Source organism: Nyctereutes procyonoides, unplaced genomic scaffold, assembly GCF_905146905.1.
Source record: "Nyctereutes procyonoides isolate TBG_1078 unplaced genomic scaffold, NYPRO_anot_genome, whole genome shotgun sequence".
Taxonomy (NCBI): domain Eukaryota; kingdom Metazoa; phylum Chordata; class Mammalia; order Carnivora; family Canidae; genus Nyctereutes; species Nyctereutes procyonoides.
The window spans coordinates 14,797,675-14,820,562 of record NW_026575042.1 but is presented as its reverse complement, the minus strand read 5'-3'; the positions used below and the strand labels follow the sequence as shown (position 1 = coordinate 14,820,562).

The window sequence follows — 22,888 nt, the reverse complement described above, 5'->3', positions numbered from 1 at the left end:
TAGTATTATATCTTATTTTTATTACTGCCACAGAGATCTATGCACAAGCTTAAACCTAACAGGCCCTGGATTTTTCCAATACATTCATGAAAATTCCTTTCTCTGCAAGATTGAAGGCCTCCTTAGCCTGTAATTATATGAGAATGACTACTTCTCCCCATTGTGTGGTGGGGTGGGGGGCGAGGTTTTGTAAATTTCCAAGCTGAGAACAACCTCCAAGATGCTTCCTTGTTATTCTCTTTGCTATGTGCCGCCAAAAAATGGTACCACCCCAGAATACAGTATTGACAATGTGTATTTTTTGTTTAATAATTTAATGCATACCTCTCTGTGGATTACGTTTAGTACTATTCTGGTGAACTGGGTGAGATAGTATAGATTACATACTCCTAAGAATTCTAGGCTTCCATTTTATCAAGTCATCCACTGGCTATCTTTCCTCCTTGAGTATGTTTATTCCTGGTAAATGAAATATATGCTACTATCTCTATTCACCTCCACCTGCTCTTTAGGGATAATTATTTCATCTTTCATAACTGTCTACTTTGTTATTTCTATGTTAGTACCTACTTTATAAATTAATACTAACACAAAACATTATGAATGCTTGCATTCCTATTATTCTGGATGGGGATCCATTTCATTCTCCAACATTCTATTGGCAGAAGCAGAAAGAATATAGGAAGCATGTTCAATGGGTGACCATATAGGAGTCCAGCCTAGTGGATATTCTTTCCTTTCCAGGAGAATCTCTCCAGCTTTCCTCCTCTCTATGGGTGATCTGTCATTCAATGAGTAGCATGGAGACTTAGAGGCATTCTTAGAATTTCACTCTAGGCAGTTATTACTGTTTAGTCAAAGCAAGCAAGCATGTGAAATGATACCAACCTGCCATTCAGGTATTGCTTCCCAGCTCTGATATGATAGAATTTTGCAAATATACACACCACAAAGTACCTCTACCTGAAGTAACAACATGCCTTTCCCTCAGCCACTCACCCAACCCAGGCAGGTTCAGGCAGGTTCTTCCCTATATCTTTATGCTTCCTTTTTTAGAAGGAACTTTACAGTAGATGACTTTGAAAGTAATTCACACTGCATCCTGTTAGCATCATTTCCCATGATGCTTCTTTCTTGTGCTCTACTTCCTCTCTGAGGTGCATTTTTACAGCTTTCCTGTATCCCTGTTGACTTTCCAGGTTTGATAGTACCTGGACAACTCCCCTTCCTGGAATTTGTTAAACAGCTTTAAGAATTTTATAGCAAGGACTAGAAGCACCTATTTAAAATCTATGCACTATAGTGACAACTCCAAATGAGCAAGTTTGATAAATTATTTGAGGAAATTTCAAAAATTCAAATGTAGGAAATTCTTTGCTACTCCTTTGCTCTACAAATTATTAAATGAAAGTTTCCTCTCAGGAAATACATAAAACATATTTGTTTTGCTTCGGTGAGGGAAAAGAAAGTAAATCCAGAACTAAAAATGTGGAGTTTGTTTCCTTGGAAATAATCAATGGTTCCACAGTAACAGAAACAGTTTGTCCTAACTTAAATAGACAAAAACACAATCCCTCTCCAATTTCACCATTTTTTTTCTCTCTTTGTGTAACTATCTTGGTGATGCAGCGTCTAGACTTCTTGGAACAAGTGATGGAGTCTGGAATTTATTCTGTGGGTTTGAAAATGGCTATTCAGGTCTCCTTCAAACTTACATATGAAAATCCAGTGCTTTTAGAATATGTAAAATAATCAAGCTGTTTACCAAAAACATAAAATTTCCCTATTCATGTGTCAACTTTGGGCTGCTACCAACAAGAAAATATCGTACGGACATATCCATTTTATCCATATCATCTCGTTGCAGTGTGGTTCTCATTAGCCACTGTATCAAAAAATACAAAATAATTTGTACTCATGAAAGAATGGTGGCAGATATTTTCTAACCTTTGAGACATATCAATAAAAAAATAGCTTAAAATATATACATCCATTCTTGGTATGTTTTCAATAGGTAATCCACCAGGATTTACCAAGTTAAAAAGGGCAGGTTTCTTATATCACAGGGCATTCTCTTAGTCTTTTGTCATTTGTAAGCTGGATAAAATAAAGGAAAGTCTCTGAGGCATCCAGATCTAAACAGTGTTTGTGCAGCCTGGATTATTAAGTCTGACTGTAGTTTATCTGTGCTCTTAAGGAAATAAAACTGTTCTTGCCGAGAAAGTTCAGAGTTATTTGTCACCAATTACCTAAAGCTGGGAGTTGATCTTACACATAGCTGGAGCCATTTCCTGTAAGCATTTGCTCCAAATTTTACAAATCTGTCACTTCTTGAGGCTTCACCCTAGAATATATGTGTCGACTACTGCAGAGTTTTACTGCAAAAGTTTACACAGAAATAATAGTCTTACGGGGCATAAAGCTCCACAGTATTGATTTGTTTAAAATAAGCCTATCCCTAATTTTCAAACAATGTTCTCAAGCTCTGTCTATTATCTTTTCCACGACAAAAAAAAAAAAAAGCAACGAGAAAGATTTTTTTTCATTAAAAGATAAAGCACATTGAACTGAGCTGATGTCATTTATACTATAAAATCTCTATTGGTTCTGTTTAGTGGAGTAGTATAAAAGTATGTTAAATTTTAAAATAAATAAAGTATATAGGATAGGCCTCCTGCAAGAAAATTAGGTATTGTGAGTATAAAATAAAATAAAAAATATGGAAATTAAATGGCAATAAAAATATTAACCAAAGACATATCATTCCATCTTTCTTAATTGGATCTTCAGTTTTTTATAGCCTATTAACAACAAGAACAACAACAACAAACAAACCTGGCATCTATATTGGATGGGAACAATCAAAAGGAAAGTCCTAAGACTTACTTAATTTCAAAGATAAAGAAGTAGTCTGAAAAGTGTGCTCAATCATGAGTCAGAAGAACTGAAGTTTATTCCCATTACATAAGGTCTTAGTTTATCAATCTGTAAAATGGGTGAGCCATCCTACCTAGCTGAGCTCTAATAGAATCAGCTCCGGGCTTAAATAAAGTCATAGTTGGCAAAAATATGTTCTCCCCTGCTACAAGTCTACTAAGACTTTTGAGATTTGATTAAAGAAGGATTTTCCAGTGTATGTTCCTTAAAGCGCTAGTTCTAAGCAAAACTAGGAAGTGCTACCAGAAGGAAGGAAGGAAGGAAGGAAGGAAGAAAGAAAGAAAGAAAGAAAGAAAGAAAGAAAGAAAGAAAGAAAGAAAGAAAGGAAAGGGAGACTGAGGGAGGGTAGAGTACATGTTTAAAGGTATAAACCCATTATGGGGGTCATGAAATTAATTCCTACAATGAGCTCAGAATTATTAACAGCCAAGGGCATGTAAGATTTGTAACTGGAGATGGAAGGCTTTCTTGTAACTTTTTCTTCAGCCATTGAACAATTATTTATCAGGTGTGGTGTGGCGTTTTGGAAGATACAGAGACATGCAAAGTTTGGCCTGTGTCTTTAGAAGATGACAGTCTGGGGATCGCTGGGTGGCGCAGCGGTTTAGCGCCTGCCTTTGGCCCAGGGCGCGATCCTGGAGACTAGGGATCGAATCCCACGTTGGGCTCCCGGTGCATGGAGCCTGCTTCTCCCTCTGCCTGTGTCTCTGCCTCTCTCTCTCTCTGTGTGTGACTATCATAAATTAAAAAAAAAAAAAAAAGAAGATGACAGTCTGGATAATTTCAATAGAAAATTGATGGAAAAAAATTAAAAAATTGATAGATGTTGTGAGAGCACAGAGAATAGGGCATAGAAATCTCTGGTGATATTCAAGTGCAAACCTAAATTAGTTATATTTACAGGCCTTTCAAATAGTTGCTTTTGGTCCAAGTTACAAGGTTATTTTTGTATAGGTAGGAATTAAACTTAATTGTAATTAGCGTTACACAGTTATTAGTTGCTACATGCGGATCACAGACAACATATTGGTTTGTTTGATTTAAAGTTGTTCCATTAAGGCTATCTCTATTTTTAGCAAATAGATACCGTAAGAGAGTTTTTAGTTTAGGATAGAGATACATTTATTCCAAAGTTGCTTAATTAATATCCTTCTCCATGAATACTGAACAACAACACAAACAACTGATGAGCTCATCTTCATTCAGATATTTCCCTTGATTCAGGACCATTAAGTTGCTTGCACACTGAAAGTACGGAGATACAGAAAACATAGTAATTTAGGCTTTGCATATTGATTCACGGCATTCATATTTGAACTCAGCAAATGTTGAAGAATAAAGTAGCAGAGGCTTGCAGTTTTCCATCAAAATCATTTCTCTAACTTTCATGAATGGAGGAAGTTTGTCTTCAGTAGATGATTCTGGTTCTGTTGTTCTGTGATGTTGGTCAAGTTTAGAAGCTCTGGAATATAGCTGATTCTATAGAAAATTCTATTCTCAAAGAGTACAATGTTGCATTTGTAGGGGAGATGTGTATTAGACATGGATATATGGAATTTGACTTCTGTAGGTGAGCAGGTAATCTTCCCGGGGCTCCCTTTTTGCAATGCATAAAATCAGGTTATTCCCAATGCGTGTTTTACTGAATACTACAGCTTAGTGAAAAATGGTTTGACCATTTCATTGTCCATCCAGATGAAGAAAATTTGGAGAATTAAAGGAGTTGAGAAGGGGATACTGACAGTGACATGAGCATGGAAGGGGGGAAGGGCACAAAGGAGACTTCGGCATTCTCTGTAATACTATATCTTTTGCACCTAAAAAAGTGTTAGAAAAGTGACAAAATGAGGACATGTGCCAATTCTGAATGTTGCTACAAACATATCTCTTGCATTATTCTATTTTTTTTAGCTAGCAAAGAAATTATTGCTAACATGATGATTCATTCATTCAACAAATGATTTGTTGAGAGCCTACTGTGTGATAGGTGCTAACAATAAAATGAGAAGAAAAAAACAAACTTGACATCATCCCTTGCCCTTATGAAATGTATATTTTAGATGTGAAACTGCCATGTTGGGACCTAAGATAGAATGGTTAAAAAGCCAAAGGAGGAAAGGGGGATGATACTGCCCTGATACTTTGGAGATGAGCTGCTGTTCGTACTGAATCAGTAAGCAAAAGTCATTCTTGGCTGATAGGAACTGCCTCATTTTAGATTCGAAATAGAATCTAATAATGCATCTGTCTGTGGGCTACACATCTAAAACAGTTTCATGTGATATGTATTTTACTTGCTGGTTGCAATCTCAAGTTCACCTGCATTTTTCTTTGATTCTCTCTAGTATATGACTGCTGCCGCTCCTATGCAAGGGACCTACATTCCCCAGTACACGCCTGTGCCTCCGACAGCTGTTTCTATTGAAGTAAGTCTATCTCTGTCTTATGGAAAGAGGTAGGGTTGACAAATCTCAGCCACGTGTACTGTGGTCCCCCATAACCCAACCCTTATGTGTGGTTTTGTGCTGCTGTAAAATTTGACATTGCAAGCTCACTATATGAAAGTTTTCAAACATGCCTATGTTGTGCTTTGCACATGAAATAAACTAATTTGCTATGCAGGAAACAGGGGAGTAACATTTTCATATTCATACTTAAAGATAAGAGACCAAGTCACTACCCCGTCAGATGTTAACCACAAATACTCATAAATAGGGCAGGATAAAAGATTGCAACTATTTGAATGAGTTTACTAGTGCCTTATTATTCAAAAGGGTGGTCCCTGGATGAGCATCACCATCAGCATCACTGGGGAGCTTGTTAGAAACGCAAACTCTAAGATACCACCCAGACTTACTGAATCAGAATTTGCATTTTAACAAGATCCCTTGGGAGTCTATACTCTCACTAGTGTACTGGTTCTCAAACTTTTCTGTTTATTATTATTTTAGTTATTTAGAGAGCTTTAAAAAATATTTATGCCTGGCTCCTGTCCTCAGATTCTGATTTGTCTGGAGTATTGACTGGACATCAGGATTTTTAAAAGATCTCAGGTGGGGGAAAAAAAAAAAAAACAACTTCAGGTGTTTCTAATATGTATCAAGGATTAATAACCACTGCTTTAGTGAATGAACCTTGGCAAGTTTGTGGCTTCCTACAGATTAAAAAAAAAAAAATTAGAGAGTTGTGGCTACCTCAAATGATGAAGTCATCTTGTCTTTAATGGAAGCTTTATTCCTTTCCTTCTCTCTTCCCAAATGGGCTGAATCCATCCCCTGTACACATTATTTTACTGGACAGGGCCAGCAAGCTACACAGAAAAGAAGGGAGCATAGAGCTATGTAGGTAGTAGTAAAACACTTAGACATATATATTTCTGTCTAATCCTAGCCATTATTGTCTCTTGCCACTCTTCCCCTTCTCCTGTTAACATTTGCCATCACGGTCACAGTGCAGTTCTTCCCATCAAGAGGGACTCCTCTGGAGTCCATGCTATTTCTCCCGCAGGAGTTGGCCAGCAAGTAGGATGCTGGCATCCCTCCACATGGAAGTCTACCATGACTTTCCCAATCTCTAGAGCTACAGAGATTGGGGAAATCTTCACAGAATAAACTGGATCTGACACAGATATTTGTATATGACAGATATTTGCTAGTACCAAAGTTTGGGAAACATAGAAGTTTAAGAGGACACCATCACATAATTTAGGAAGTCAAGGAGGTCCAATTTTAAATCTTTTATGTGCTCTAGACCTGTGGGCCCCAAAGAATATGTCAGTATTGAACAAGTTTTAATTGGTTTTTCAGAATTTCAAGACTACATGAGAAAAATACATGTGGGCTTTTTGGGTTTTTTTTTTTTTGTGTGTGTGTGTGTTGCTATATTTGACCATCAAAAACATCTAGATCATCAGTTAATGAATCTAGATATTCTAGGCACTTTCAGCATAGATCTCTACATAGGTGCATTTTTCTCTGTCTACGCTAACATATTGATAGGCTTATCTACAGAATCTGAGCATTTTGATGACCATAAAATAATGGGACACATTTGACAGTATGACTTATTGGAAACACTCTAACTATAGTTAAAGAAGAAGTCTATAATTTAAAAAAAGTCTTTTGGGTCGGGGTGCCTGGAGAGCTTAGTGTGGAGCATGCAACTTTTGATCTCAGGGCTGAAAGTTTGAGTCTCATGTTGGGCAAGAGATTACCAAAAAAAGACAAAGTCTTTCACTAAGAAAAATGGGAGTACAGTTTTATATGTTGCTTTGATGTGTGCTTAAAGAAAAAGCACCAATCTACTTTTCTATGTAAAACACTCATTGAAAATTCATCAATATCAGCACAAATAGATGCTGATGGGACATTCAGAAAAAGGCATAATACCAAATACTATATTAGAGAAAAAAAGGATTGAAGTAATATAGGGAGAATTTTTGGATTCTGATGAACAATTTAAGGGACTTTAAGTTAGGGACAGAGAGTTGAACAAGAACATTTGAAACCTGACATCACTGCAGATGTCCAAGACTATGAGTAAATCTAAGAGAATCTATTCAGAGAGATGCCCTCTCTAGGCCTCCAACCTGCCAAATAAAACCACCTGTGCCTTTCTTAGAAGCAAACATCTATCCCTAAAGATGACCAACTCCTTGTTGGCATCTATGAGAAATGAGAGGGTGAGGAAAGTAGCAAATCAAAATTAAGGGTGTTTGTTTTCTGAAACTTAAAAATGAATTCTAGTTCATAGTGTAGAAAACAAAACAAACCAAATCAAATTGCTGAAGAGAAAACCTACCTAACATTAGCCTTTTAAAGGAATTCCAAGCTTTTATGTATTGTTTTCTTTTCCTTTTTTAGGTCAGAGTCCATTGTTTTGCCAAGTCAAAGAGACATGACACAGTGGACTACCCCAGGGAAATGTCTGAATATACAAGTTTTTATAGGAATCTTGCATGAGTTTTTGATTAAGAAATTATTATTAAGGATGGCTATATGCAACCATGGTTTAAAACTTCTAAGTATGGTGAAAATGATTTTCTCACCATTTGACTGCAGTAGGGGGTTTCTGAAGGCAAGGCCTCTTGGTGACACATTGAAGTGAATTCCTCAGCCTGTATCCAGATATGCTCTGGGGTTTTCCTTTGGGTACTTCCTGTAGCTCCATTTGGCTGAGTGCAACTCTACTCCAGCCAAACAGAAAAGGGCTATCCACTATAGTCCATCTGGAAAAAGGCCCTTTGCTAAAGCCAGTAAGGCTTTTGTGTTCTTATTTTCTTCCTTAGGGTGTTGTTGCTGATACCTCTCCCCAGACAGTGGCACCTTCATCCCAGGACACCAGTGGTCAGCAGCAACAGATAGCAGTGGACACATCCAACGAACATGCACCTGCATATTCTTACCAACAGTCTAAGTAAGTTCTTTCTCTCAGGATCAACCATCTTGACACCATTCTCTCATGTTCTATCTGTTAGCTTTTGCTGCAGTACAGACTATCCCAAACTTAGTGACAAAGTGTTCTTTTAGTTCATGATTATGTGGGTTGACAATATGAGCTGACCTCAGGTGGATGGTTCCTGTGGTCTTGACTAGAATTGCTCAAACACCTGGGGACAGCTGATGGTCATTTTTACAACTCTGCTTCTGGGTGTTAATTGTTTGTTCCTTGAATGATGGAAGCAAATGGATCATGTGTTTCTGATCCTGCATCAGCTTTTTCACATAGAAGTCCCAGAATTCAGAGAACAGCAAGAGAGGAAGCCCAAATGAAGCACTCTTCAATCTGTTTGTGATGCATTTACTACTGCCCCAGAGGCCACAGCAAGTCACATGGCCAAGCCCAGAGTTAATATAAGAGTTTACCTAAGCCTTAAATACAGAAGGAGGCATTTAAAAAAATCTACCATATGTATTTTTGGAGAAAACTCCAATATTCCTATTTGAAACTGGATAATGAGGCTGCATTCTTTACTTTTTAAATATTTTATTTATTTATTTGAGAGACAGCACAGAGGGAGAAGCAGACTCCCTGCTGAGCAGAGAGCCCCATGCAGCTCAACCCCAGGACCCTGAGATCCTGACCTGAGTTAAAGGCAGATGCTTAACAGACTGAGCCACCCAGGTGCCCCAGTGAGCCTGCATTCTTGAATGGAGATAGAAACACTCGTTTTGCAAGGTTGCCTTGAACACACAGTAAAGTAGTTCATGAAAAAGGGGTTCTGTAGGGCAGCCTGGATGGCTCAGTGGTTTAGCGCCGCCTTCAGCTCAGGTCCTGATCCTGGAGACCTGGGATCAAGTCCCACATCAGGCTCCCTGCATGGAGCCTGCTACTCCCTCTGCCTGTGTCTCTGCCTCTCTCTGTGTGTCTTTCATGAATGAATAAATAAAATCTTTAAAAAAAGAAAAAGGGTGCTGTAAAATATAAAACAATGTGGAGTCTTATTTAGGATTTAAACACCAAAGCAACAATCATGTATCAGAATTACTCTTTCAAATCTTTAAGTCACTTATAAAGTGCAGTTGGCTTTGTGTTGAGTAATTATGTAGACTAAAATTTGAGAAGTTTTGAAGCCAAAGTAATTAACAAAAATTCCATCTATATAGAGATATCTTGTGCAAACTATTCTAATTTGTAGGTAGCAATGAAAGCCCCAGTGAATGGACAATTCCCAAGAGATCCTTCCTGTCTGCAGAGTATCACTCCCATTTCTTGATCATTCCTCTTTAACCTCAATACATAGAGATTTGTTTGTTGTTGAAAGATTAATCATGGTAATGGAGTCTTCTATGAGTAGTTTAGCTTCTAAAGGTAGTCTTCCAAATGAAATATGCTGACATGACTTGACCTTTATTACTATTATTATTATTATCACATAACAACTTTCAGGAATGATCCATAAGAATAAAACATTTTGTGTTTTTGTTTCTTGTTTTTATTTTTAATTCACCTATAGCCTATGTGAATCACTTTTACACACACCGCACAATATAGTAGTCTCTGATCCTCTGTTCCAAGCATATTGGAATTTTTTCAGTCTGTTCAGAGGGTAATGTATGAGAAAGGAGCCAGAGGCTGGCTGTGTGGAAGCACAGTGAGAGACACTGGAAACGAGAGCTACTATGTTTGCCAGAAACACTTGGTGAGTAGGTGAAGCTGGCTTTTGCTGTTTCTGAGCATAATGAGGAAACGGGTGATCCTAGACCTTTCTTGCTAACAGTTTAATGATGTCTGGGTAAATAAAAGAGATGCTTTCATTCAGCCAGTCAGCAGTTATTGATATAATGCCTACTATGTGATGCACAGAATTTCAGATGCCAGGAAAAGAGCAATGAAAAAGGCAGGTGCTTTTCCTATTCTCTTGGAGTTTACTTCCTGCTAGGAGTAGACTCACAGTCAGTGAGCCAATCAGCAAACAATAATTAAAAAAAAAAACAGATTTGCAAAGCAAATATTTAAAAAAGATCCTTGTGATAGAAAGTGACAGGATAAATACCAAAGATTTGTTATCAGGCAAGGCCTTTCACAGAAGCCTGGATCTGAAAGATAATTACAAGCTAATCTTGGAGAGATTTGGAGAAAAAAACATTCCAGGCAGAAAAAAAAAAAAAAAACCCAAAGAAACAAACAAACAAACAAACAAAAAAAACCAGGAAATCCAAAGGTCTAGAATGCGAACCTGCAGCTAGAGTGTGGTGAAGAGGTAGGGGACCAAGTCAATGCTGTAGGAGACCAAGTCAAACAGGCAGTTTTTATGAAAGCTCTAGTCCTTGGATACTTGGCTTTGTATAGAGGAACCATTCTCAGTTTTATTTGAAGAGAGCCACAAAAGCTTTGGAAGGCGTTAAGGGATGGAAGGCCAGCATTTGAGTTGTATTTCAAGGACTCCATTGACCAGTGGAGTCTGAGTATGGAGGGATGTGTTTCAAGGATGGCTTTCGGGATACAAAGTACCCCCTTCTTGAACTGTCTATAACATCCTCTTTCCCCTGGCCGTTTCAATCAGCTTCAGCTGCCCCCACTTAGAGCCCACAACAGGATGCTCTCTTCTTCCTCAGGTTGTCCCTACCATTCATGACCATTGTATGATGTGGTGGGGAAGGGGATGCCCTGCCTAACTCAGAGAGAGCATCTATGCCTCTCCCAGATTCCAGTGAGAGTCTCCCCACCCACCTCCACACTTAGAGTATTCAGCCTCAGGCCAGTCTCTGTGCTAGGAGACAGGATCCCTGCCCTCCAGAATTTACAATCTAGTACGAGATTTAGATTTATATATAGACATGATGTGCATACTGCAAGGGCTCTTTTAAAAAAAATACTATAGTAATAGAATGCATTTAATTTTTCTCGGCTGGGTCAGCTTTGGTGGAGGTTGTAGCACCTGGAATAGGGTCTTACAGATAGTCAAGTGGTGTTCTAGGTAGAGTAACAGGTTGGCCAAAGTCCAGAGATGGGAAAGCTCAGAGTGCTTCTTTGAGAAGGGGATTCAGAAGAGTACAATAGTGTAAAAAAAAAAAAAAAGCAGATTGGAGCCAGATTCTAATATCGGATGACTCACGGAGGTACTTGGACAGCATTTACTTTGTTCTACAAATGCTCCTCCAGTTGAGCTCAAAGATGGATTTGGAAGCAGTGGAAACAGTCCAACGATTGCAATGATTCAGACAAGAGGGAACAAAAAGTGTGAAGTAAGATGGTGGCAAGTGTAATGGGATGGAAGTTGGGGGAGGTGAGGGTGGGAGGAGACAAACCAAAGTAAGAAGAAAAGGTAAAAAAGGGTTTTACAATTCCAAACAAAACCATGGAATTACTGATGTTGCTAAGGGGGGGAAGGAGAAGATAATATAAAAACCAAAGAGGGAAAGATAAACAATTTTAATTATCCCTACAATAAGTCAATTCAAAGAAGCTTTATTCCCTGAAATATCTGAGGAAGTCTGAGTCTGATGACGTGAAACTTTAAGTGTTTAAACATTTCAAAGCTACCCACACCGTGGTTACGTGCTTTGGACCACAGATTCCTATGGCTGATAATGTGGGCCTTTCCACAGATGATAAGTATGGAAGGAAGAAACCCTCCACACGTGTCCTCACAGTGGTAAGCATTATGGTGAGGGGTTTCCTCATTTGAAGGCATTTCCCTTGCACTTATGCAGGAATGTATGTTACAGGATGTTCCACAGGGCATGTTTGTGGCATCATGCCAGAGATGAGAACACCCTGGAACATGGGACATTTCAAATGTGTGCCACGCGAAAACCACTGGCATTGCCTTGTGTACATTTCTTTAAACCTGAAGCAGATTTTTAACAGGTCTGTTTATATTCTCAACTTCCTCTCTCTGACGTGCTGCATATCACCAGGAGCTTTTTTGACTTGAAATGACAACACTAACATATCGAATGAAAGCAAAAATAATATTCAAGGTCAAATACATTGATGGATAACAATCTATTCTGAAAACTTCTAAAAGGAAGAAATTAATGTGACTCTATCTAAGTTTTTATCAGTTTCAGCCAAGGGAAGCTGACCTGTGTCATGGTAAGGCATGAGAGTCTATAGAACCATTTAAGAAGACAGAATTAAGCTAAGCGTATGGGGCATGTAAACACCTGGGTTCTTTTTCTTACATAACGATCACTGGGAAAAGTTTGGGGGATGTGAGAGTATCCACAGAAACGTTTATCAAGGAAGCATTCATAAGAGATGAAGTGATAAATTTGGCTTGCTCAGTAAATTAATCTGGCTTCCTCTGTCCACTCGATAAAGACCCAGCTCTGTTCCTTTAAGTAATTTAAATGTACTTAACATGAGAGATTCACTCAGATTAGATCTGACCATTTTCTAGAGTCAGGACTATGTTATCCTTAAAGAGGCCACTAGAAAGCTCTTCTGTGACAGCCTCGTTTTGAAATCAAGGTACAAGGAGTATCCCTTAAGTTATAAAGCTGCAAATGTCCCTACAGTCTAACTGTACCTTTCACCTAGAGTACAGAGGGTCTTTAAAATATTTTACCCAATCCACGTGAACTTGAATGCTCTAAGTTTCACAAGTGGCAGCTTATTTCTAGCATCATTATGCTAATTAACATGCCACTACTTTCTTCAGGCACCCCATTTCTGACAATCATTATGCTAATTGAGATACGGACAGTTTCAAGTACTTGTAGAAACCTCTGGCTTTTCTCATTAAATATTAGCTGACCTCCTGTGGGGTGTGAAATCCTGAGTTGTGTAGCTAAGTGCCCTTGAAAAGTAGCTTAACCCATCACACATACATTTAGCAGCATAATGTTCACACTAAAGATATTTTGAAGTAAATTACAGACATCACAACAGAAGGTTGCAGAACAAAAGTTTAAGAAGTAGAAATGATGAGCATATGAATAGAAAGGTCATATTTGGGATCTATAGCAACACATATTTTACTATTCCAAATTCCACTTTCCAAGCTAAAAAACAGGTCTTCACATTTTGTATTCTTGCTTTTTTTTTTTTTTTTTTTTTTTTTCCTGTTAAAAGAGGCTGCTAATGCAAAAGGGGCTTGGGGCTTTTATCTGCAAAGGCAGAGATGATACCTGTGGTTTGTTTTGAAAGTTCTGTGGAAATTCCAGTTCCTGTCCGAATTAACGGTTTTTCTTTGTGCTATTTAAGAAATCTTAAAAATGACGAGGGCTTGAAAAATAGGAGTCTTCAAGCAAAGTTAACTTTGAATATGTAAAATCTTTGTCAATCTTTGAGTGACAACCCTTTGGAGCCTCCTTCTCCTCTTCTTTAGAGGGGGAGATCAGATCAGCATTCTCCAGAGTATAAATTAGGTTTTAGTGCTGAGGGAGAATTTAACAACCATACCCCCGGAGTTGGGGTGGGGGTCCCAAGGAGTGTGGGAAACAACCTCTAACCTAAGTGAAATACTTTCTTAATTGCAGTCGTCTTCAAAGCTATTAAAATGCTAATAGCTGGACCTCCTAGAGGGCAAGATAAATCAAATGTTTCACTTCCTGAAAGATTAGCATGTAAAGTCCAGCTTGGGAATTCTGAGAGTTTTTGCAAACTTGTGACAAAATGTTCACTCTCAACATGATTTTCATACTTCATCTAGGACAGAGAAGGTGGAGAGGAGGGAATTCAGTTCTATTGAACAGCAACACCCTGTCCCTTCCAACTTCAGCTAGCAACCAAGAAAATGCAAAGGACAACCATTCATTTCTCCTCATTTGTTTTTGTGTAACATTGAGACCACTTGATAGGAGAGGGCTATTGGAAACCTTTGCGTAAGTTTATAGCTTGAAAGTGTCTGTAGCCTAGCTCATAAATATGGATGCTTCAAGACCAGTGCACAGGACATACCTGAGCAGTGTGAGTGTTCTATGTCAGTGTAATCCTTTGGCTAAGACACGGGTCATGGAGCAGCTGTTGCAGAGATTGATGGTGTATTAGGCATTGTCTGCTAGATAAATAATACCAGGTAAAAGATGGGAGTGGGAGCAAAGAACAGGCCAAAAAAACAAACAAAAACACAAAACTGAATGAAACGTTTTGTTCCCACAACAAGGTAGGTTTTTAGAAATAAATGAAGTAAGTCTATACTTTGCAAAGGTACAGAAATCAAATATATACCATGGTTCCCATGACTACTACTGATAAAGTTTCCCTTATTGTTGCTGCTATTATGAAATTTTTAATGTCATTTCTTCTTAAAAGAAACCCCACTTTTTCATATAACATACACAAAATATGTATTCTTAGAAACTTAACCTATTGGTTAAAAATGGAAATATCAATTCTCAACTAGTTGCTTTTCTTACATGATCCTAAGAACATGTAAGATCCTTAGGCTTCTAAGAGGCACAGCTGACTCATATGAACACGTTTTGCAAATTAGGAAGAAAAAACCTCTCTGGATCATCCCAGCCTACCTGTCATATAGCTTAAAACATCCTTAAGGAGACTTTGTGAATTTGAATAAAGCCCACTTGCTCAGAACAAATGCAGCCCTGCACTAGAGGACGCAGGTTGGGGATCAGATTTTAGGCGGGAATTTAGCCCCCACAAACTCCCTCAGCCGTGCAGCTTATACAGTGAACAGCCTGGACACCCTCAATAACCCTGAGGTTTCTTTACTGCCTTAAGCAACTAGGCATCAGAAGAACCTGCAAAGCACTGAAAGAAGTAGACTTCATCTAAAGTGACCTATGGATAGTTTCAAAATCATTTTTTATACCCCTGAAATTATTTAACAGAATTCTAGTCTGTGGATGGAAGGGCTAAGCTTCAAGGTCGACCCACTAGAAGCTCAACCCTGCCATTGTAGATGGAACAAAAGCAGAAGACATTGTTTGGCTAGCCTAGGCAAAGCAGCAGAAGTAAAAATGACATTTGCCTAGTTAAACATTTATTATGTGCATGCATACCATCTGCCAGATTCCTGGAGAGTAAAAAGTGGAAGTAGAATATACTCCCCGTTCTCAAGAATTAGAAAACTTGATGACATGGGTGAACAAGGAAAAAGAGGAGAAGCGGTAAAGTGAACAAAATTCATTGCCTCTTAACTGTCTTACTACTTTATTGGGCCAAATAAGGCTTCTGTGAATATACTTGGTGAATACCACAAGGTAACACACAATCATTGCTATATCTTGGGTACATAGTAGGGCTGCGCATATTTGTTGACTGAGTTAGTGATGAATCCCACAGGAGTTATGAAGGGATATTCTCATTCTATAAGCCTCAATACTTAATGTGAACAAACTCTCTGGCTTAAATATATATTTATATGAAAGTGGTGGAATTTGAAACTTGTACAATTTACTAGATATTGAAAGAACTTGGTATCTTTTAAAGAGATCTTACTGGAAAAGAGCACACAAGGTGATTTCAAAGTTGCTTTGATGTAATGACCGCTTGTACCCAATTGTTTCCACAGACCATAAACAAGACTGAAGAATGTTCGTCTGAAACTTTGCCTTGAATGAAGAAACTTCATTGAACAGGAAGTTGGCTTCCAGTTTGCACAGGCGTCGATGGAATGCTTTTTTTTTTTTTCTACTTTACCCAGTGAAAACAAAGTGTTTTTATGTGCTGTGCAAATGGTTCCTTCATGTGGTCTGACAGTTTATTTTCGCCATCTTTTTTTTTAAAGAAAAAAATCCCAGAAGAGGAAACAAACAAAAACCAACAACGAAACAAAATGAAGAAGGTTGACGTGTTATCTAGAAGAACATTTGAATTCAGAATTTACCAGAAGATGTAGATAGATTTTTTTTTTTTTAACGGAAAATCAGATGTCAAGAGGTGGGCAAAGCAGAAATGGAAACAAATTGTCTTCCTCAGTAACTAAACTACTCTTTCTTTCCCCCTTTTTGTTTAAAGATAGTGGGTTGGTTTTTTATTTTATTGTTTTCCTAGAAATATTTAGGTAAGGTTTATCTTGAATCTTAATTGCCTTAATTTTAAGGACGTCAAAGGCTCTCGAGGCAAGCTGTCAACGTCTTGTTAAAAAAAAATTCAAGAAAGAATTGAAATATTGTGCCGGCTTTAACTGGTACAGAAGTTTAAGACTATGAGTTTTTAGGGTGAAAAAAAAAACTGTACAGTTTAAAAGAAAATGTTTTTCTTCATTTGAAGAAAATTTGTTGATAAAAGAAACCATGGCAACTGCAAGAATTGGGAAAATGCTGGGACTTTTCATGAACTTTGTCTTAAGTGTTGAATCATTCTAGAAGGCTAAAACATTTTACGGTAAAGTTATTAATGTTGGTTTAAAAACAATTGCATTAGAAATAATGCGTGTTTGGAGGGCAGAATGCAGATTTTTTTTATTTACGAAGCGTGATCGCTAGCAAAAGCATTAGTGCTTTTTATCTGCAGTCTTTTTTATGAGCTTTACAAAGTTTTTAGTCAGCTTTGCTTGTCACATTGCAAAACCTAGCTTAAGAGCATTAAAAAAAATTAAGTAGATAGGAGCTTATGGTCAAAAAGTGCAAAAAAAAAAAAAACAAAAAAAGCAATAGATAGAGAAATTGTTGACAATTTCTGTAGTCTTTCCTAGTTGTGATCAAATTCAGCCTATGGATGGCCTATTTTATACCAAAGATGAAGTGGCACCCTATTGCAGTCCAGAAGATAGAGGTTGTTTTCCTTTTCTTCTCTTTTCTTTTTAAAAATTTTATTTGACCTACATGGCCGGACCAGTTCTTACTCTGTTGTTTGTTTAAACTACCTTCCACTGGTGTTTTACATACTGCAAAACCAAACAAAACAAAAAATGTGTTTTTTTTGTTTGTTTTTGTTTTTTAATGTGCATTTGTTGATACTAGCAGAAGCTTGCACCTGCTGTGTTCAGCAGTTTCAGCGCGAAGAGTTCTGGATACCAACTGATAGAGCCAAAAGGCTTTATATTCATTCTGTGAGCTTTTCTGGTTCCTTACTAGCTCTCTTGAATAGTGACACCTGTAATGATGGCCACCAATAAGCTGAGACACTTGTTTAACAGGTTGAAATTCCTTTCTGTGAACTTTGAACTAAAGATCCTTCCCGAACTGGTCTGAAAGGTCACTTGTCAAAAAAGCGTAGTGATATTCTGTTAAGTGATGAGTGGTCTCCTGAAAAGGTCTCATTGTATTTGTAACAATAGTCTTCCTTCTAACGTCCAACACCTCTAGGTTTTGTCTTCTCGCCTCAGTCTTTGTTCAACCTGCCATGAACAGCCACCTTGATTCTGCAGTTGGGGAGGGGATATCTTCTTTTTGCCTCCTTTCATTGTATTTTCATACCCTGGTGTTGTCAGAAGAAGGACAAAAACAGACCTTTTTTTTTTTTTTTTTTTTTTTTCCAGTTTTGCTCTCTGAGACAAGTAGGACCAATAAGATTGAGGATTCTATTAGTGAAATGTAGGTAAGCTTTTAAGATGCTAGTTGACAATCAAGAAATTGTATGATTTATATCAATAAGAACCAAAAGAATTAGATCTGCTCAATCTTTAAAGCCAAAGTAGATATATTTGCATTGAGAATGATGCAAAACTTTGTCTAAAATGGATTAAATTGACTTAACAAACATCTCTGCATATTTGACTCATGGAATCCATGTTCAACCTGTATAGTTTCACCTGAACTTAAGACCGATGGAACTATGTTAATTGAACCATGCCCTAGAGTTGCTTTCTGAATGGATCATTGCAATCAGATGGGTGAAAGTCTTTTCACAAGCTAAGTCCAAGAAAACTGTCTTAGTCCAGAAGGAAGAAGGAAATGCATGAAGTGCACTGTAAAAGAAAACAGGGTAGGCTTTTAAAAACTGAAAAAACTTAAAAGGCAAATCATACTCCCTTTAGGTCAATATCAGTAATGAGTTTGGCTCCTCTGAAATTGTCAATATTCCACTATTTATAACTTGTCAACAGAGGCCTCGTGTTGAAATGGGCTCTGTTTTCTTATTTGAAAATCCATGAATTGGAAGCTCAAGTCTAGAAAGCGACTGCCTATTTTTGCAATCAAATTAGAGGCAAAAATGTATCCAAGAAAATGTAGTAGCATGTGCTACAGAGAAATTCCCTCTGGTGACACCCATTCCTTAATGGTTTTCCATGATTTAGAGAGAATCTTAAATTTATACTTTCTTCTGTTCTGTCCTTCAGCTTCTCATGTATTTCAAGGGTGGCACTTAAGTTTTTTCTTTGAGAAGTGGGCTCCTGAGTCACAGGGGGTGGGTATAAGCGAACATGTATAGGAACTGTGCTTTTCGTTTCTCTTTTTCAGTCTCTGAACTCTTTGTATAAATAAGGATTATCCTGGGCATATTTCATTTGAATATGAAACCAACATGCTTTGTTTTGTTTCTGTAAAAAAAAAAACAAAAAAAAAAAACCTTAATGTGATACAAAGAAAGTCTCATTTACTCAATCAACAATGAGGCTAAGAGGTAGCTACCATGTGGCTGATGAATGTGCCTAGGTAACTTCCTGTTTCTATTCAAAACTACTGCTTTATTTATACATTCAGAAACATTTTTTTCAACTATGAAATTTCAATGATCTCAATTTTTTTAAGCCACTTCCGGCGCAAGGAAATTACCTGTCATTTTATGTGTCCATGTGTGTTTTGTGTTTGGATTTTTTATATCATGCCATTCAAGAAAATATCTTATTGCAAATCAAAAAGGAAAAAAAAGAAGGAAAAATGGCACATGTTCAAATTTGCATCTGTCATCTTACCTAATGGTTGTTTTTAAGAGTCAAGTCTGGGGGAATATAAAAAACATCAACAGGTAAGCAGCATTACATTATATGAAGAATAAAACAAATCAAAATATGTGTTCAATATTTGCAGACATCAGAATCCTAATTTAATCAGCAATTGTTATTATGGTGATTCTAATCCTATTTAAGGCTGGTTTTTTTTTTTTTTAAGTATTCTGGTTCATCAGATTTCCAAACATTTATTCAGATTATTTCCATTTTTCCTTTAGACTTTAATTGTCAAGCCTTCTAAACATGAGGAAACAAACCAAAATCCCAATCCAAATGGGATCAATGTAATCTTACTCAAACTCTAGATACATGGTCAATGGAGGAATGGGTTTTCTCTTAATAATGATAAAGTTTTGTCAAGGGATACAAATTATGCATAGTGACTCAATGCATGGCCATGTGTTCTAAAAATGTCTTGGGTCCTAGGTAAGCTAAAGCTAACAACCAGCAGGTGCTGGGCACTGTTTTTCCTTGAAGACTGGCATGTCACGATTGTTGCAAGTGACATAATATTGAAAGAAATGAAAGAAAGAAAGAAAGAAAGAAAGAAAGAAAGAAAGAAAGAAAGAAAGAAAGAAAAAAGAAAGAAAGAAAGAAAAATCCTTTACCTAACTTCAGTTTGGCCAGGGTTAGTTTTGTTGGTAAATTTCAATCATTCAGATGTTATCTCCATGCTTCACTTGAATCAGTTCTTCCTGTGACTTTAACAGATCTGCCACATTTGACAGCATACAAGACTCACTTCCACACATTCTAGTGAAAAACTACGTGGTATTAAAAACACTCATGTTAGAGAAGGAAGGCTGAGAGCAGAAAAAGACTGGATGGAGCAGGAAGTTCACTCTACCTGCAGAATACATCAACCTCTTGCAAAACTGTGTTAAAATCATTTTAATTCATGTATGACAAAAACAGAGTAGCTTTTTTTTTCTAAAAAAAAAGGTTAATTTGAATATTTGAGATGTCTATTCTATACCTATATATATTTTACAGTGGCCTAAAATCCCCATTAATGAAGACTGAGATTTGGTTGAGTAGCACTTTTGCAGCACTTCATGATTCAGAAGTTTCAATGGATTGTCTAGACAGATTATAATGTTAGTAAGAAACGAAAAATACATTTGACAACTCAGTCTCATTTGTAATTTGCGTGCATGAACCACTGTAGATGAGCTGATAAGCAGAGAGAAATTCTTAAGTGGGTTTCAGTGGTAAATGTTTTTAGATGATATCAAATCAAATAAAGGGTAATATTTATTTGTGTGGGTAAACAACATTCAGCACATTTGAAGAATCACACTTCCTAACAAAGTTAAACATGTCTTAGAGCCTTGGTCTATGTTCTCGTCCACAGTAGGGAGTGAAGGATGAGACTTTGGTTTTTGTGTTATTGTGCCTGGCATCCTTCAAAATTTTGAGCTTACCGAGAACTGACAGCATCTCACTCCAATCTGAGGAACTAGCAGAATTTAAACAGGATCATTGATTCTGTACACTATACCCTTCCTGTGACAGAGTGATAATGGGATTTCATTAATGAATCAATTTGTCACACATGACATCCACTGAGGTATTGGAAGACAGTTGAGTCTAACTCAAATTTAACATTTCTTACCCAATATTCTTAAATATGAAATCGCTCCCTTAATCCAAGTGCCCTTGGTCATGGCTGTCCTTTGTGGACTGCATGGAGTCCAGGACAGTACAGAGCTAAATACAAGATCCCTGAGTTTCCCCCAAAATCTTTTCTCATGTGAGGCAGGGGAGCTTACCCCAGATTGGTGGTTTTTCTTCTCTTTCAGTTTATACCCCAATACATATGCTCCCCATCACACAAATAAAGGATGGATAGCTACTTAATGCTTATTTCTTTGTGTTTCTGAAAGGAAAAATAATATTTTAAGAAATGCTTCTTCCTCTCAGGAAGCTTTAAAGCTGGAGCAGAGGTGAGATCAAGCTTGGAGTCTGTAGGAAGAACCTCTAGGCCACAGAGTCACACTTTTCTTCCATTTTATTCACTCCCGTTAGTAACTTCCCCAATGACTGAGTCTTGCAGAAATACAATCACTCTCAATTTTTGAAGGGCTATCTACTTTGTAGATTTGTTTTGTCTTCTCTTTTCAACTGTTAGGTCTTGGGCTCTGTTTCCTTTTATTAGCATTTCACCCTGAGGATGGAAAAGAAACATTTGGAAATCAGATTCAAATCAGTCTGTTTCTTTGCTAAGTCTCGATTTATCGAAGAAGTTTAAAATCATTGGTAAAACTGTCAGTGCATTATATACCATGGCTTTTTATTAGCCATAATGTCTCTTTCCCATTCTTTGCAAATAATTGAGAGTTGGCTGTATTCTTGCAAAAACAAAGGGGGGAAAAAACCTGTAGCAAAGTATTTGGCTTCCCTCAAAAGAAAGCTGTTTTGGTTTCGTTCACTATTGAAATTTTAACTAGAAGAAAATGTCAACTCAAAATTCAGTTATGAGAATATAATAGGATCTCTTGGTTAAATATACCCTCTTGTCCCTATCTTAAATCTTTGGCAAGAAAAATGCTTTGTTTTTGTTAATTTTTTTTTTGTTTGTTTTGCATCACAGTAATAAGGGTGAATGACCTTGACACTCCAGTGGATTTTTTCTGATCATTTCAAATTAAGTAGTGTCCAAAGTGTAACTTTAGTGTTATGCTTTGTATTTTAAACCTTCTGGTCTTATATTATTAAGAAAGATGCTCTGTCCGCCTCCCCCAAAAATGTCATTTCGTCATATATGAAAAAGTGAGTTATTTCATACTTTTCAGGAACTATAAAAACTATTTCAAAGAGACACTTGAATAAGTTTTTTGCATTCTTGAAATTAATGCTTCCATTTATTTAAAAAAAGAGGAATATAATTGGGATCTTAATTTAAAAAAATACACATAAAAGTATACTTGCTATGAAATACCCAGTTTCTTTTAAAAAAAAAAATGGGACACAGCTTTTTTAAAACCATTGTTTTAGGCCATATTTGACTTCATGGAACTTATGAAACATCATTCAAATTTGAACTTTATTTAAGAGTATTTTGTACCGCTGTCTCTGTCATGGAAAGTTCTGTAATTCTATGGTGTTTCTGGTTTTATTTTTAATTTTTTCATCTGTACCACAGTCAAATTAGCTACCATTTCCCCCATTCCTTGGGCTTTCTGTAGATCAGTGGATGTTAGGTTTAAACTTCTGTTTTCTTTGATGAAGCTTTCAATAAAAAATGAAAATAAAATCAATCAAGTAGTCTGTTGTGTTTTTCTTCACTGTTCCAGAAATGGGTTGAGGGAGGGACCAGTGGGAAGGAGTAGTTTCTGTATTTAATTGGGTATACTGCTGGCTTCCCATAGAATGCCAGAAGCAGCAGCAGCAGCAGCAGTAGCAGCAGCATACTATCCTTGGTAACAAAAACTAAGAGAGGAGAGAGCATTCCATCCACGCAAGAGACTGAGAAAAACTCGAGTTAGGGGCTTTGGTGGGAAGAGACCCTTTAGGTCTTCCTAACCTCACACATGTTTCCTAGTCTTTATGCTTCAGAGATAGTCCAGTTCCTGTCTCCAAACATGCCTAAAATCTACCAACAACTTGAGACATCTTTTGTAAAGGCCAGGAGACAGTTATACATGAAAATTTTCTTTTGACACCTTGACTCTATAAGGATTAAAATCCAAGTCAACCAAA

General features: G+C 37.2%; 1 protein-coding gene across 8 annotated transcripts in view; it reads left to right on the top strand.

The window, feature by feature from the left end:
* RBMS3 (RNA binding motif single stranded interacting protein 3) overlaps positions 1 to 22,440 on the top strand; it is a 684,622-nt gene extending 662,182 nt beyond the window's left edge. For 5 of the 8 annotated variants that reach the window (XM_055321498.1, XM_055321501.1, XM_055321500.1 and 2 more), the window contains 3 exons: positions 5,283 to 5,363; positions 8,225 to 8,352; positions 15,863 to 22,440. In XM_055321498.1, coding sequence (XP_055177473.1) covers positions 5,283 to 5,363; positions 8,225 to 8,352; positions 15,863 to 15,869 — 216 coding nt within the window. In that variant the 3' untranslated portion in view covers positions 15,870 to 22,440. Of the gene's footprint in view, positions 1 to 5,282; positions 5,364 to 8,224; positions 8,357 to 15,862 lie in introns of those variants that run through there. The other 3 variants (XM_055321502.1, XM_055321499.1, XM_055321497.1) reach the window with 1 other exon arrangement.
* The last annotated feature ends 448 nt before the right edge of the window (positions 22,441 to 22,888 follow it).